Source organism: Scyliorhinus canicula, chromosome 16, assembly GCF_902713615.1.
Source record: "Scyliorhinus canicula chromosome 16, sScyCan1.1, whole genome shotgun sequence".
NCBI lineage: Eukaryota > Metazoa > Chordata > Chondrichthyes > Carcharhiniformes > Scyliorhinidae > Scyliorhinus > Scyliorhinus canicula.
This window is the reverse complement of record NC_052161.1, coordinates 127,740,199-127,757,038: the sequence shown is the minus strand read 5'-3', so window position 1 is coordinate 127,757,038 and position 16,840 is coordinate 127,740,199. Positions and strand designations below refer to the sequence as shown.

General features: G+C 45.3%; 1 protein-coding gene across 1 annotated transcript in view; it reads left to right on the top strand.

Moving 5' to 3' along the window:
- Positions 1–14,524, top strand: part of LOC119950686 (ski oncogene-like) — a 186,941-nt gene extending 172,417 nt beyond the window's left edge. Inside the window, exons 3-7 of the mRNA XM_038773329.1 lie at positions 1,082–1,206; positions 3,266–3,534; positions 4,715–5,013; positions 8,510–8,740; positions 14,013–14,524. Of these exons, the coding sequence (XP_038629257.1) occupies positions 1,082–1,206; positions 3,266–3,534; positions 4,715–5,013; positions 8,510–8,740; positions 14,013–14,201 (1,113 nt within the window). The 3' untranslated portion in view covers positions 14,202–14,524. The remainder of the gene's footprint in view (positions 1–1,081; positions 1,207–3,265; positions 3,535–4,714; positions 5,014–8,509; positions 8,741–14,012) is intronic.
- Positions 14,525–16,840: the final 2,316 nt, after the last annotated feature.

Genomic DNA, 16,840 nt, shown 5'->3' with positions numbered 1-16,840 from the left:
CTGGGGAAATGGTGGGGTGCTCTTAAAAGAGGGGACGATGTGGGGAAAATCTTATTCAAGTCATTGGATGCTTGTTCCATTATTCTCGGCTTCCTCTGGTCAATTTGAGTTAAGACTCCTTTCTCATCAGAAGCGTTATGCAATGGAAATTGTCCCTGCTCCAAGTGGTTCACTGAATATAATTATGATAATCTTTATTGTCACACGTGGGCTTACATTGACACTACAATGAAGTTACTGTGAAAAGTCCCTAGTCGCCACATCCCGGCACCTGTTCGGGTACACAGAGGGAGAATTCAGAATGTCCGAATTACCTTTTTTTTCTCTTTTTTTAAAATATTTTATAAATTTAGAGTACCCAATTATTTTTTCCAATTAAGGGGCAATTTAGCATGGCCAATCCACCTAGCCTACACATCTTTGGGTTGTGGGGGTGAAACCCACGCAAACACGGGGAGAATGTGCAAACTCCACACGGACAGTGACCCAGGGCCGGGATTCGAATCCAGGTCCTCAGCGGCACATGCAGCAGTGCTAACCACTGTTCCAACGTGCTGCCCGACGAATTGCCTAACAGCACGTCTTTCGGGATTTGTGGGAGGAAACCGGAGCACCCGGAGGAAACCCACGCAGACGCGGGAAGAACGTGCAGTTTCCGCACAGACAGTGACCCAAGCCGGGAAACTAACCCGGGCCCCATGCGCTTCGAAGCAATAGTGCTAACCACTGTGCTACCGTGCATCTGACATGGCACTGATCCATACAGACTGGGATATGACCAGATCCAAGTTTTGACCTGGGCTGGGTTGGCTGATCTCAGCCAGGGCAATGCCAAGTGCACTGCCGGTTGTCGCGTGTGCACGTATGCATGCGTGTGCGTGCGCGCGTGCCTGCTGTGTCTCTCAGTACCTTTGGAGCAATTCCCCGGTGAATTACCTTTTAGAGCAGGAGAGAGGCTGGAAAAAAGTTGGAAGAGAAGAAAAGCTCCAACGGGCATCATGCATGATGAGAGCTATTGGCGAACAATTAGAAGGAAAGTTCTCCGCTGAATAAAGAAAATCTTTTTTCTTTTGTTTTCTAGAACGTTCTAAGTAGCAGCTGTGTACATTCTCAACAAAGACTGTCCGCCTTCAGGCCCTGGTCACCAACCATTTCAACAAGTGAAAAAGAAACTCTGACTCACCTTCCTGCGTTGTCCCGAGACAGGTAGAGGCTCTGGTTTTGCTCACTGTACATGGGCGAGCTGTTTCTGTGCTGATGTTAGCAAAATATGTCAAGAATCCATTCCTTAACAATTTGGGCAAACAAATCAGATTTCTCCTTGTGTGTTAAAGGAAATTCAGGCTGTTAATCTATTTCATAAAAATGAGCCGCAGTGAGCTGGGGTCGACAGCACTAAAATCCAATGGACTTAGATCCTGAAGGCCCAGATTAAATCTCGGCGTGGGAGATACGGGGCGTGTTTGGTATATGTGTGGGTGAGTTGGGAAGTCCCGGAAAATGAGGATCCCGATGTGGTAACAACTGTTTCCGGTTATCCTCGAGGCGGGTATCGAAGTCTGTGGACAACCCGCGTGGGCCTAGCAGGAAAGCAATTGAGGTGGTTAAAAAGCCATTAAGAGCATTTTGAACCATGAATCCCTCCTTTTCCAACAGCTCATGGCTTCCCTGATGTGCCGGCACCTCGCCAGGGTTGACAAGGCGCATGCACAGGAAGGAAAGGTTCTTTAGTGCAAATGGCGAGCTGTGATGGCTTCAGTCAGTTATACTGAATATCTCCAGCCGTGATTGTTGAGGGACGTCTGTTCAAAACATTCCTTCTTTCAGAGGCCATGCAACTTCTAGGAAGGCCGTCCGCTTCTTTAGCATTTCGTTCACTTTCAGTTTCCCAGTTTTCCTCTTCAGACCTTAGGTCCAACTTTTGATGAAGCCTCGGAGCCCATGCCGTGGTCCCTTTAATTAGAAATCCTTGATTTGCAGAATGGGTGCGTTTTCCTGCATCCTCCCTTAATGGAGCCCGGAGCTGGGATGCTTGTGCTGTTGATCTGGGAATGAACCACAGCAAAGTCCGCTCATTAGGAAATCAGGGTCCTGACACAAAAATGGTCCTGCTTTTTGTGCAGGGACAATGTTTCATCCTACGTTTCTAGGGAAAAGCGATTTGTATTCCTACAGAATATTTTGCAGCTGCCCAATATCTCGAAATACTTTACATCTGTTGATTTACTTTTGAAGTGCAGTCACTGTTGTAATGCAGGAGTGAGGCTAAATATCCTTCTTTCCATGCGAGCCTTTGAGAGAGGGAGAAGAGAACTAATGGGGAGGTCACTTCCAAGAGCTTGACCAGATCTTCAATTCCAAAATTGTAGGCCCTGATGAGGGTTGTTTATGTCACCCTCTTCTACTGCAATCTTTATTGTCGATGGGCTTCACCATTCCAATTCTGTCCTGGCCAGCTCGCACCTTTGTAAACTTGAGCTCATCCAAAACTCTGTTTCCCCCCCACCCAACTTAGCCCAAGCTTCACCTTTTCTGAATTCTCTAACTTACTCCTGCCACATAACCCTTCGAGGTCATTCCAGTTCCGCCCTCTTGTGAATTCCTGGTTTTCCTTGCTCCATCACTGGCAACTGTTCCTTTGACTACCCAGACCCTGACCTTTGAACTATCCTCCCCAAACCCCTTCACCGTGCTACCATTCTATCTTCCTCTAAGATGGTCCAGACCAGACCTTCAGACATCTGTCCTAACATCATCGTATGTGGATCAGTGTCAAATTTTGTTTGTTAACACCACTGTCAAGCACCTTGGAGCAGTTGAAGGTGCTATGTAACTGCAAGTTGTTATTGTCTTGACGCCTGTTAGAACATTATATAACACCATACAAGTAGCGAAAGGAACCCATTTCAGGGAGAAGCAATCTCCATCCCATTTCATCTGCAGCCAAGACCTTTCAGTTGGCTGCAGGAGCTGGATTGGAGGCATGTGGTCCCGGACGACCCCACCCCACCACTGGTTGGCGTGATGCTTTGCCAACAAGGCCCCAGTTTCACGCCATTTTCCAGGAGTCCGTCCCCTCTCCACCACCCTGAATTGAGTGACGAGCTGCCTCCTAACCACCAATTGGCCTTTCAATCAAAAATGGGACCAATGCCGTACAGAGTCACAACCTGGAAATTTTTTTAATTAATTTTGAGAACAGATGTTGTCATTACCTTTTTGAGGGTTAAAAATTGAATAGTTTTGTTTTGTATCCTCTCCGTAGTTTCTATGCGTACAAAAGTTACGAAGGTTCAGTGGCACCCAATGTAGCTCTGACACCACTACCCCAACAGAGGAATGGACGACACTCACCATCGGCCACCACAGTCACACACAACATCGCAACTCCAAGTGAAGTTAACAGGCCTCGGAAAAGGAGGACAACTACAGACCTACAGCTGGAACAGGAAACAGCTGCTCCACTTGCTGCCGTGTTTCCTGCTGAAGAGAAAGATTCCGATGCTGAAGTGGAAGTTGAGAGCAGAGAAGGATGTAAGTTTAATTCGCACAGATATCTGAACCCCACCACCCCACATCATCCCTATTGAAAGGGCAGATGAATGGCCTGCTTCCAGTCCTCTCTGAACTCAGCACTTGAGTCATACGCCGAGGTGATTGATTTACATGCTTTACTTCCAGTCAATGCCTCTCCACACATGCCAACTCAAGAGAGCTCTTTTGAGTAATTGCATAGGCCGCACAGAAACAGGCCCATCTGGCCCAACCTGTCCACACTGATGTTCATGCTGCACTCGAACGTCCTCCCACCTTTTATCATCTAAATCTCCCATCCACACCCTCATTTCTTTCTCCCACAAATGCTTGTCTAGCTTCCCCTTAAACACATCTATAATCATTTCAACCGCTCCCTATCCACTCTTCAGGTGAAGAAGTTTTCTTCTGAATGCCCTATTGGATTTCTTGGTAATTATCTCATATTGATGGTGTGTGTGTGTACAAAGTGCCCTTAATAATTAGACACACATCCCCCCCCCCCACCCACACACACATACACACACACACAAAAAAGTGGTATCATTACAAATGTAGACACTTTTGATTCCAAAGCTCATCGGTATCCCACAGTTTACCTTCAGAGTCGAGGCTTCTCCGATGAAAGGAGAAAAATTAGGTTGTGCGGCTTGATAATGTCATCCGACAGCCACCGTGGAGTTGACACCCCCACCCACCCCCCCAATTCAGGCCTCTACCTGCCAGATTTATGCTGTGTTACCCGATCTCGACTGGAGCAGCAGCATTTCAGTGGGCCCCGGCCTTGGGAGAGGACAACCCGCCAGAGGTTCCCACCCGAGATAGCCGATCACCGCCTTGTGTCGCAAAGTACAGATCCATGGACATTTTATGAAGGCAGGCTCCCTCCACTAATTGTTTAGACTCCCACATGACAAATGGTCACCTGATCAAGGTACCAGAGGGTGGTGAACACCCATTGAACTGTACCCTAGAATAAACCAGTGGTTTCAGGAGAAGGGGCGAGAAGTAAAATAAATCGCTTGAAAGAAGAGAGCCGTGAGGAGAGGGGAAGACTGGAGATCAATTTAAAGTTTATTTGTGTGGCTGCACAATATAGTTCTGAAGAGCTGACATCAACAATAAAGCTCTCGTATTTGTAAGCACACGTTATAATGCAAATGTATTTTCCCTCCCACAGTCACATCATCATTGTCTTCACTTTCTTCTCCCTCCTTCACTTCATCGGGCTCATCAGCAAAAGACCTGAGCTCACCCGGGGTGCAAGTTGCATCGAGCGGTGTCTTCGAGAATCCAGGTCACATGGATATGCACAACAGTGGATTAGAAGTGGAACTAGAACACTTGAGGCAGGCCCTGGACAATGGAATTGACACCAAGGAAGCCAAGGAGAAATTCTTGCATGAAATCATTAAGATGCGAGTAAAGCAAGAGGAAAAACTGAACGCTGCTTTGCAAGCCAAGCGCAGTCTACAGCAGGTAAGACAAGGAGACGCTTATAAGATATTTGGAATTTGGCATAAATACAAACAAATGGCGAAGGTGGTGAACCTACATTAACCGTCCTCATACAGATTAACATTCTCCCCGTGTCTGCATGGGTCTCACCCCCACAACCCAAAGATGTACAGGGTAGGTGATCATTTTTGGATCACTGTAATCAGCACTAACTGCATTCCCATGAACATGTAACACGCCAACACTTATTAGCTGAACCCTCATGCGAAGAATTGCAGTTTTGTTGAAATATGAAGGGTGGATTCTTCCGCCCTGCCCGACGCGAGGCGCGGACAATGGAAAAGTCCTTTGACCTGGGGCGGGATTCTCCGTTGGCCGAGCGGGCTCAGCCAGAGAATCCTGCCCGGAAGCTCTGCAAGAACCTACAGCATTTGTGGTATCAATTATATTCCGTGTGATTGTACAGTACCTGAAGCACCAGTCAGATTCAGAATGCCACATTTGTGCAATTGAACAGTTATTTAGACATGCTTTAGACTAGTCTCTCACATGATATTTTACTGCAGATTGCTAATATTGCCTTGGGGTCTCACTTATATGTGAGGAGAATTCTCACACTGGCTCAAGCAACAAAAAATCTAATTCCACATAATGAATTGCAACTTTGACTCACCTTCCCCGGTGGCTGACAAGGTTGCTAAAAGCCATCCAGCAAAAGGCCATTACGTTGACCTGTATGTGCAGGCTAAACTGTCTGCACCTTGAATGTTCATCTTTCTGTTAGTGTCTGCACTGCCCCAGATGTACCCATAACATCCACTGATTGATGTGTTCAGTGTACTGCACAGGACTGTACTGGCATGCTGACCGAGATCAGGCACCTGCTTGGCCAGCCCATCCAGTTCTTGGGCGAAATTCTCTGACCCCCAGCAGGTTTTGTGCGCCAGTCTTCTGGTGCCAACCGCTCCGGCGCGGGGCTAGCCCCCAAAGGTGCGGAGAATTCCCCACCTTTGGGGAGGCCCGACCCCGGAGTGGTTGGCACCACTCCCCTACGCCGGGACCCCCCGTCACGCCGGGACCCCCCGTCACCCGGCTAGGGGAGAATCCCGCCCCTTGAGTCTTTACTGTCTTGTACAGGAAGTGATATTATCAAAAAGTTGGGGTTTCCCGGGGCCACAGGCTGAGGGGATGAAAAGAGTTTTGCTTTCAGGAAATGCTGTCTTTGTTGCCTCACTCCTTACAGCTAAGAAACAAAAAGTTTTTTAAATATATATATATATATATATACTGACTTCATTGATGGACATGTTCAGATGATTGAAATGATGTAACCCACTTCTATTAGTGAAGTTACACTGGTTACAAATAGAAGAAAATCTCATTAAATGAATTGAGTCTCGGACACTTTTATATCGACAACAGTCTCTTATACCGCAGGATATAAGAGCAGACGCTGGCCATTCGGCCCATCGAGTTTGCTCCGCAGCTAGGAATAGTTGCTAACCAGTAAATTTAAGTGAAAGAAATGGCCATTAGGGGCCCCTTTAGCTGTATTTTTTAAAATAGTTACCAGAGCTACAGAACCATTCTAATCCTAACTGAAGAACACCTGATAAAATGAGTTAAGAGAAAAGCAGTTCTGTCTGCTCTTCTCAAATGCATCTATCGTAGCTATCAACATACAGGGCAACCACTGACACCTCCAAAAACAGGACTCGACTAACAAGCCCAATATAAATGTGAACCGCTAATGTGAGTGGTCGCCAATTTGAAATAAGATTTTAAAAAGTAACACCAATAATTAACATGGCACGGTTTATTGAATGAATTGTACAAAGATACTTTTAACCAGAATGAAAGCATTTTAAAAACTGTTGTCTTTGGCAAACAATTCAGAAAATTTACCGCGTTCTTTCTGAGTCCCTTTGGCTGTGGCTTCATCGTCAGACTCCCCCTCTGAATCAGATGCAGCTCTGATGCTTTCACAATCCTCCCTCCACAATAAATTATCTTCCTCTCCATCCACTGAGTTGGATCCTGCTCATTTCCTGGATGATCCAATGACAGTTTGTGCATTTTAGTAATAGCATGCCACGATTTGAAACCAAAACCACCCTAAACATCAAGTGACGAGGGCAGCACGGTGGCACAGTGGTTAGCATTGCTGCCTACGGCGCTGAGGACCCGGGTTCGAATCCCGACCATGGGTCACTGTCTGTGTGGAGTTTGCACGTTCTCCCCGTGTCTGCGTGGGTCTCACCCCCACAACCCAAAGATGTGCAGGTTAGGTGGATTGGCCATGCTAAATTGCCCCTTAATTGGAAAAAAAATTTGGGTACTCTAAATTTATTTTTTTTAAAGAAGAAAAAAAAACATCAAGTGACGAAACGTGCATATTTCCACTCTTTGTGAAGGCATTTTCTCTGCCAACCATCCACCTATTCCATTTGGTGCAAAGACGATCCTTGAACGGCTTGTTCAGGCACACATCAAATGATTGAACTACAGATATTAGACGTAGTAGCAGAAGTAGGTCATTCGGCCCATCGAGTCTGCTCCGCCATTCAGTGAGATTGTGACTGATCTGATAATCCTCAACTCCACTTCCCTGCCTTTTCCCCATAACCTTTGATTCCCTTACGATTAACAATCTGTCTATCTCAGCCTTGAACATGCTTAATGATTCAGCCTCTACAGCTCTCTGCGGTAAAGAATTCCACAGATTCACTACCCTCCGAGAGAAGAAATTCCTCCTCATCTCGGTCTTAAATGGGCGACCCCTTTACTCTGAGATTATGTCCTCTGCTCCTGGACTCTCCCACAAGGGGAAACACCCTCTCAGCATCTCCCTTGTCAGGCCCCCTGAGGATCCTCAATAAGGTAACAAGCTCCCAATGGCCCCCAGCAACCAGGTTTTTGTGGGTTTCGAGAATACAATTTGTCAGGCTGGGAAAAACTGGTGTCTTCCAATAATGGTCCTTCAATGAAGAGCAGACAGCAGGATAAAACAGAGGGTTGTACTTGGAGTTCTCAGGTATCCACTTAAGCGCTGCTTGAAGACTCATCAACAACATTAAAGTGCCTTTAGAGGACAACAGTTCCAGTATAATGACTCCAGACTCTTGAAAAAATAATTATTCATCTGAAACATGACATCAGTGATCTGCATGAGAAGAAAGGATCTTGGTGTTGGTAGTCACATCATTTTAACACATTGGTTAATTAAAATGTGGAAATCCGCCCAATTCTTTGGAAAGCAAATTTCCCATGTAAACATTAATTTAAAAAAAATAAAAACAGAAAATAAAAAGCCACAGGCCTGAGACATTAACTCTATTATTTCTCTCCATCGATGCTGCCTGGCCCCCTGGGCATTTCCAGCATTTTCTGTTTTTAGTTCAGACTGGCGGTATCTGCAGTATTCGCCTTGTGCCCTGATGTGTACGGTGAGGTTTTTCAGTGAAACGCAGCTCGCTTGACCATTTAATTGAGTTCTGCACAACTCTTTGCTTCGTAGGAACTTGAATTTCTCCGTGTTGCTAAGAAAGAGAAGCTACGCGAGGCAACGGAGGCGAAGCGTAACCTGAGGAAAGAGATTGAGCGCCTCAGAGCAGAGGGTGAGAAGAAAATGAAGGAGGCGAACGAGTCGCGGATAAGGCTAAAGCGAGAACTAGAGCAAGCAAAACAAATCCGGGTCTGTGACAAAGGCTGTGAGGCTGGGCGACTGAGGATCAAATATTCAGCACAGGTAATCAAGACTGGTGTCATTTTGTTCAAACCTAAACGCATCTCGCACTTTGTTTTATTTGTTTTACTTGCAACCTTGCTTTGGATTGGAAAAGCGATGCTTGAATGTTCTATTACCATTTCGCTGACAAACTAAGAGTTGTGAGAACAGGAAAACCACTGTCTCGATATGGCTGAGGAACCCTGATAAGGTCGACTAAGATCTGTTGAGCTCAGGGTATCTGAATGTGAACTTGAGAATGAACCCTGTTGATTCTGAGCTGGGCTCAGTATCAGTATTAGCTGGGGGATGTGGTTTTTCTTTTCCATTTGTTTCAATAGTCCCCCTCTATTTCTAATCCTGCTGACACATTTGACCGACATCTTCCAGGGCCTTTTCCAAATAGATTTCTTCAACTCCAAGTTAGACCATAAGCCGGAGAAATGTGACCTGTATATGTGCCCGGTGTGAATTGGACCTTGCAATCCAAACACATACCCCAAAACAACGCCAAAGACTCGGCTTGGGGGTGCTGGTGAACATAGCTAGCCACTCGTGCGCGCCAGTCGCCGTTCCCAACGCTGGACCGGAGGAATCCTGGCCAGCTTCAATGGTGAGCCAACACGGTCCATTGGTAGAAGTTGGGGGTGGGGTGAAGGGGAGGGGAGGCAGAGGTTTTCACTTTACCAGCCAGGATGCCTCATAGAACATAGAACAGTACAGCACAGAACAGGCCCTTCGGCCCTCAATGTTGTGCCGAGCCATGATCACCCCACTCAAACTACCATATCCGCCCTATACCCGTAACCCAACAACCCCCCCCCCCCCCCTTAACCTTACTAATTAGGACACTACGGGCAATTTAGCATGGCCAATCCACCTAACCCGCACATCTTTGGACTGTGGGAGGAAACCGGAGCACCCGGAGGAAACCCACACACACAGGGGGAGGACGTGCAGACTCCACACAGACAGTGACCCAGCCGGGAATCGAACCTGGGACCCTGGAGCTGTGAACCATTTATGCTAACCACCATGCTACCCTGCTGCCTCGTTATCCAATTTTTCTTTTGAATGCCTCTCCCTGCCTTTAGTGAGGGAGACACTCTCCATAACTCGCTGTCTCCTCTGATCGCTTAGAACAGACACTGAATGTAAGAATTCTACTGTTGGGTGAGAGACGTTACTGCAACATGTTGCATCACCAAGTTAAAAAAGCCATACTGTGGAAATACACTTCACTGCCCAATTTCACAATTCCCAGAGAATCAAGATGTACTTTAATACAAACCATGAGTAAAATAGTACATTTAGCTATGATATGAGACATGAAGGGGTTAAGATTGCAAAACCATTAAGCATTCCACTGCCACCTCGCTTCCATAAATGAACAAAAGTATTGGGAATGGGGAAAGTGATGTAGATTCAAGACATTAACAACCAAATGGTGAAAGAGGAAATGATGCCGATTTCCATTTCAACATCACGGGAAGTTGCAGAGGGCAAGTGTGCCAGACTAAACAAATTGAGTGGGGACTGAGACTTGGGTGTCACCCACAGTACATTTCTGATTGAGGGAAATGGATGACATTTTGTGCAATCCATCTGTGTTCGATACTGCAGTGTTTACAGTACATTTCTCACACAACACCCAAAGGAAAGCCAAGGGAAAGGATTAGGTCAAGAAACACGAGCAAAATGCATCCCATCAGTGAGCAAAAATGTTCTTTCCCTTGTCACATTATCACAGAGCTTCAGCTTGTCAAACACTGCTTTGAAACAGGATAACATGGAGTACCCCTAAATGCATAGAAAGAAGACTTACTGAAGAAGGGGTTGGTTTAGCACAGTGGGCTAAACAGCTGGCTTGCAATGCAGAACAATACCAGCAGCGCGGGTTCAATTCCTGTACCGGCCTCCCCGAACAGGTGCCGGAATGTGGCGACTAGGGGCTTTTCACAGTAACTTCATTGAAGCCTACTTGTGACAATAAGCTATTACTCTTATAACACCAGGTTAAAGTCCAACAGGTTTGTTTGGAATCACTAGCTTTTGGAGCGCAGCTCCCTCATCACTCACCTGATGTCGGAGCTGAGCTCCGAAAGCTAGTGATTCCAAATAAACCTGTTGGACATTAGCCTGGTGTTGTAAGACTTCTTACTGTGCCCACCCCAGTCCAACGCTGGCACCTCCACATCATAAATGCATAGAGCTTGTGCAGAAACCACATCAAAGGCATATGAAACTAATTAGAATAGAAACGCGACACCACCCTTTTCTCAGTGGAGCTGCTTTGTGTTGCATTTTGCTGGTCCAAACTAATTTTCACGGTAGTTATTGTGCTGTGATGGAACTTTTAATATCCTCTAATGACGCGTACTCTTATGTTGGATAATGCAAACTGGGGGCCAAGGTTATGTGTCAAGTTCTGGAGCCAGATTTAAACCCACACCCCTGTTTTGAACCTTTACTGAGATTTAGAGATACACAAATATTGAGATTATATTCTGCAACAGTTGTGTTGGATAATTGGGAATGTGGATAATGGAACTGTGTATGGTATAGAGTGTGTATTACGTGAAAGCATTGGCACAGTAGCCACAGAGGATCTAGAGCAGAATTAGTTCAGAATCAAGATGTTGTTAGTTCGACTGTTTTTAGACATAGAAATTGAACCACACAAACCACGGAGGCTCCAAGTTACAACGCTGATCTGTGCTGATTTATCTGATCTCTACATCAATGCTGGCCCATGATAGTTGGCCTCAGTACAGGACCCCTGAGTTCCCGGCATGAGTGCTGTCCACCCAGGGCCCCGCTGAAAGTACATGTCACTCTGGAGGTGCGGAGAGGAAAGGGATGAGGCTCAGCTGTGCAACTCTCCTTCGTTCAGTTTCATGGCCTGCAGTTTCACAAGCTGTGTTAATGTCACGTTGAGACGAAAATGTTCATCTATTGCAAGTATTTATCTTGTTTTAGTTTATTTATGGTTCGCAGATGTTATTTCTTTGTTGGATTGAAAGATGCTGCAAAGTGAGTTCTCAGTCATGGTCAGGAGGTGCTGTTGATCCCACAGGGAGAGGAGGAGGATGGGTTGGCTACTCATTTTGGCATGTGTCCTAACAGCTGGTCACAGTGGCAGCCTGCTGTTCTCCGTTTTGGACGGGTAATGGTTAGTGCTCGAAAAAGAGTGGCAAAATAATAATAAAGCAAAATTAGAAGGGAGGTATGATAATGAAATAGTCCCAAGGCAACATCTCTGACATTAACTACACCTGCCAGAAACCCATAAGCTTTTCTGCAATCTATTTGCATGACCATTTTCACCTATTTCTTCCATGTGTTGTATTGGCTGCTGTCTCTTCTAATTAAGATTTAATTGTCAAGCTAGCAGTGCTGAGTATTAAGGCACAGGCCTGATGTAAAGGTACAGCTGAGCCAAGGATTGTTCGTTATATTGTACTAGTATCCTTAGTTGCAAGCCAATTATACCCTCGCAGACACATCAGTTATCTTGCGAGGGGAAGGCCATGCTAAACATGGCAGGTGGGAAGGGGGGGAAATGACTAACAAAAGTCCAAAGGCTCTTAAGATCTGCATTAGCTGTTGCTGACAACCAAGATGTCACTAACTAGTCTCTCATAACTTGCAGCACAATATTCTCAATCAGAGAATACCGCCAGCTCTGTCCTTGCTCTTAAGGTATTCCGTGGGAATAGTTTAATGTTTTGTAACAGGAAAGTTGCAAAGGGTTTGACCGTTTGGAAGCATATTCCGTAGTAGAAGATATGATGGAGTGAAAACTTTCCCTCGCCCGATTAAACGGCCTTGTCGCGCCCGACTTGGTGTTGGGCGAAGCCGTTGAATCGCGCGAGAGGCCTCTTGCGAGATTCGCGACGCTCTCACCATCTCGCGAGATTCAATCGAACCTCGTGAGGCGTCGCGATCTGGATCTCGCCCTCACTGGGCAGGGTGGCACTGCCAAGGGACAGGGCCTGAGGGGGGCCGTGCCCATGAAAAGGGAGGTGGGGGGAGAGGTGAAAGACTAATGTGGGTGAATACCAGTTTGAATGTCACCCAGAAGTCTGGCGGGGAAACACCCCACCAATCTCACCCAAATTCACACTTAGGGCTGGATTATACTTCCCTGCCCGCCGCCGCAACGCCACGGGCGGGATGCCGACCACCTAAAGGTCCATTGACCTCGGGTGGGAATTTGGGTCGCCGGGCGGCATGACCTGAGAATTCCGCCCTTGGAAATATTTTGGTTGAATTCCACCCACGGCTACAAAATTATTAGCTGTTTTGAAAATCATATTGCGAATGAATTGGAAGACAAAGAATGGAACGTGTTTGAACCTGGTTAATGTATCTCAATGCAGAAGGGTCAAACAGATGATTTACTGTTAATAAAGGAACATCTTGGTCTCTTGCATTCACGTTCTGTTCCTTACCGTAACTTGGAGTATATATCTGCATCACTCAGTTTTGTGATAATGTGATTGTTCACCAGGTAGAATGAAGATCATTCCCTGTTGTAAATACAAGCCTTGTTTTTCACACAAAAACATTCTCTTAGAACACTGAGAGTGAAGCAACATCACACCACATTTATACTGATTCCCACAGAGGTGATTTTCCCCAATGGGTGAATTGTCACTTGATCGGAATGTTAGGGACAGGAGTAAGTCTTTTTTTTTCTATAAATTTAGTGTTTCCAATTCATTTTTTTTCCAATTAAGGGACAATTTAGCGTGTTCAATCCACCTATCCTGCGCATCTTTGGGTTGTGAGGGCGAAACCCACGCAAACACGGGGAGAATGTGCAAACTCCACACGAACCGTGACCCAGAGCCGGGATCGAACCTGGGACCTCGGCGCCGTGAGGCAGCAATGCTAACCACTGCACCACCATGCTGCCTGAGGAGTAAGCCTTTAAGCTCCTCGAACATCAAACTGGGCACCAGACATTATATCCTTCCTTGATTGTCAGAAGTTAGCCCTGAATCACCACCAAAACTGTGTACTATTCTATACCATGTTCACTATAAGCATGCGCTCTTCTTGATCTTAAATATCCCCTAAGATGTGGTCCATTTCCTAAAGTCAATCCCATGAAATAAGTAAAAATATTGTGCCTCTGTCAATATTCCCCCACTCGTACAATGGACCTCCCATCATGCACCTTTTGCTGCTGACGTCGGGCCCCCCCCCCCCCCCATCACCACTGAATAAAATGGGTACAATTTATACCAGCAGGTTTATTTTACCCAATTTCACTTTTATTTTTCAGATTGAAGAGTTGCAAGTCAAGTTACAACATGCTGAGGCGGATCGGGAACAGCTGCGTGCCGACCTCCTTCGGGAGCGAGAGGCACGGGAACACTTGGAAAAAATGGTGAAAGAGCTTCAGGAACAACTCTGGCTGAAACCAAGCAACTCCACCACCAGCAAAGTGGTTTCAAACGACAGTGAAATTTAAAAGCTACGTGCAGCTGTGTGCTTGTGTGTGAATGTATGCGTACCTATTCGTACATACACACAGAGGATACCAGAGTTGACTGTTCTCGGAGAAAGAATGTTACTTCAGACATGCACTGAAGCTTCCCTCCCCTAAGTGTCACAGCACAGCACACGCGATGTGCGCCTGCCGTTTCTGTCAGACTTCAGATACTAAACCGTTCCCGAGAGACTTCACCAGTTCAGCACCGAGGAATCTTTCCTGATTTTCCATTTCTCTCTGCGGCGCATCATACGGTGTACAGGATTCCTGGATGACTGTCAGTTACAATACCGAATAAACTAGAAGGGAGAGGAACAAAAAAGGATCGGGGGGGGGGGGGGGGGGGGGGGGAGCGGGGCTAACAGTACTTTCTCTGGTTCATTTACAGAACTCTTCAAATTCTACTCTACTTTTGTAATAAGCTATTGAAGTATAGAAACAAACACAAAAAAACTGTTTTGATAAACAGCAAGACTTGATTTTGAACCAAGTTTGAAATACATGCAGTTGTTCTGAAACCTTTTACTTCTCCCCTGATATTTCCCGGGTGGATTCCCCGGGAGAAGGCTGCTGATGCTGCCCGATACTTTCCATTTTTTCTTGATTTAGAGGACTTTTCCCCCCACGAGTCAGACGAGAAGCCATGAAAACAACATTACTGCAAACCCCTTTCCCCCTCAACACAAGAAAAATGGCTCGTGGAGACTTTCAAAAGACACTTTCATTCCCCCCCCCGCCCCCATCTTCGGTTGGAGTGTTTTCAACTGGCTGGGTGGGGTGGGGGGAGATGTTAAAACTTGCTTGGCCTTAACAGTGACAGAGCATTCTACAGAAAGACTTGAACATTTTTGTTTTTTGTTTGTGTTTTTGTTCGAGAAAAGGGATAAATGGATGTGTTCAGAATGCGATTCTAGTTCCAGTGCACTTCAGTTAAAAGGAGAGAACAGATGGAGGAAGAGAGCAATGTCACAAATAAAAACTGGGACAATTGTTAAGAGATTACATGCAACAACAAAAATAAATCGTTACGATTGGGACACCATTCCAAAATATATGCTTTTGCAACCAACAAATTTAATAAAAGCAGCTTTTTGTAGTCGCTGCTTGAGTCTGTCCACAGTATTTACAACGCTCATTTGTTCATGGAATTATGGTATTTTTTTTTCAGTTTTGTTGTTTTTTCGATTGTTATTTTGTTATTTTTTTGTACTATTCGGTGATTCTTTCTGTTCGCTGAACTAACATGTGCAGAGTACAAGGATCAATTGGGTACCTTGCTAGTCAGATATACATGGTGCTCCCTTAAAAATCAGTGATAGGACTACTTCATCATGCGAGGAGACATCACTTTTGTTAAACAAGCTGCAACAGGGCTAAATTCACACGGACACAACTTCTGCACAGGAGAAATTTGTATTCATTCAATTAAATTGTTCTCACTGAACTTGTAGTTTAGTTCACATTCTTGGGTGAAGGGGAAACTTCTGGATTCTTTTTTAACCCTTTGCTCTTCTTGCTTCAGTCCCGCGAACGATTTTGGCCTGATATTCAGGCACCCAACCTGATTACTAAACAGGTTTTCCGTCTTAAGGAAAGCAGGAATATTATTTTTTTTTTCTCTCTCTCTCTCTGTTTGCTCCACTTTTTATTTTGGTTCCCCCTTTCCTGCCCACGTATTTAAAAGGTTTTCCTTCACTGTTACTATTGTCCCCACTGAGGACCGTTACCTTGGCGACAAAACAGGAATGCCACCTGTGCCAATGTCGCCCAAGGCACGCAGCATTAACTCACGCTCTTACTTTTTGTGGACCGCCATCTCCGTCCTGGGTAACCCAACCAAAATCGGCAATCCGAGCGTGAAGGCAGACCTGCTTGTTAGTGTGCTTATCCACCTTGGCCAAGAATTTGCTGCGAATGGCAGCCAAGATAGTTGACAACTGTGCAGGGGGGAGTGGTGAGAATGAAGCTGACAAAAATATCACACATCTATGTTCTGTACCTGCTGCATTTCCTCCAACGTCCACGTCGGACCCAATAAGATCTAGTAACCTGATGTTAGTGTAATTCTCTGACCATACAAACCACACACGTATGTTTTTCTCTCTTAATATTTAAAGACACCCGCTGCTGTGTTTCATTAATAAGGCTAAAAAAAAAAATATTTATCACATGGAATGAATAAAATAAAATTTAAAACGTTTTAAGATATTCTGCATGAATCCAGTATAATAACCAATGTTACTGTGAGATTTATGAGGTGGACCTCTAGGATTTCGGTGCAAGTGAAAGCTATTAATTGGCAGAGTTGTCAGGGCCGTTTGAGTTATGGGTTGTGTATGATGTCAAACGAGAATCTGGAGGAAATGGGATGAACATTGTAAACTTTTTGTAAGGGCGTAACTCCCCTGGACTGTGACAATCCCAATACTTCATGGGAACCAGCTTCACTTTTGTGAATACAAAATTTTAATAACAAAAAAAATTCCCCCATTAGGAGTGCAATGCGAATGGAGCATAATCATATTTATGCAATTATGTGGAATATTTCTGCTTTATCTGTTTTTTTTTCTTAAATGAGGAAAGTCAATATCTTTCATATGCATGGAGTTCAATATTTC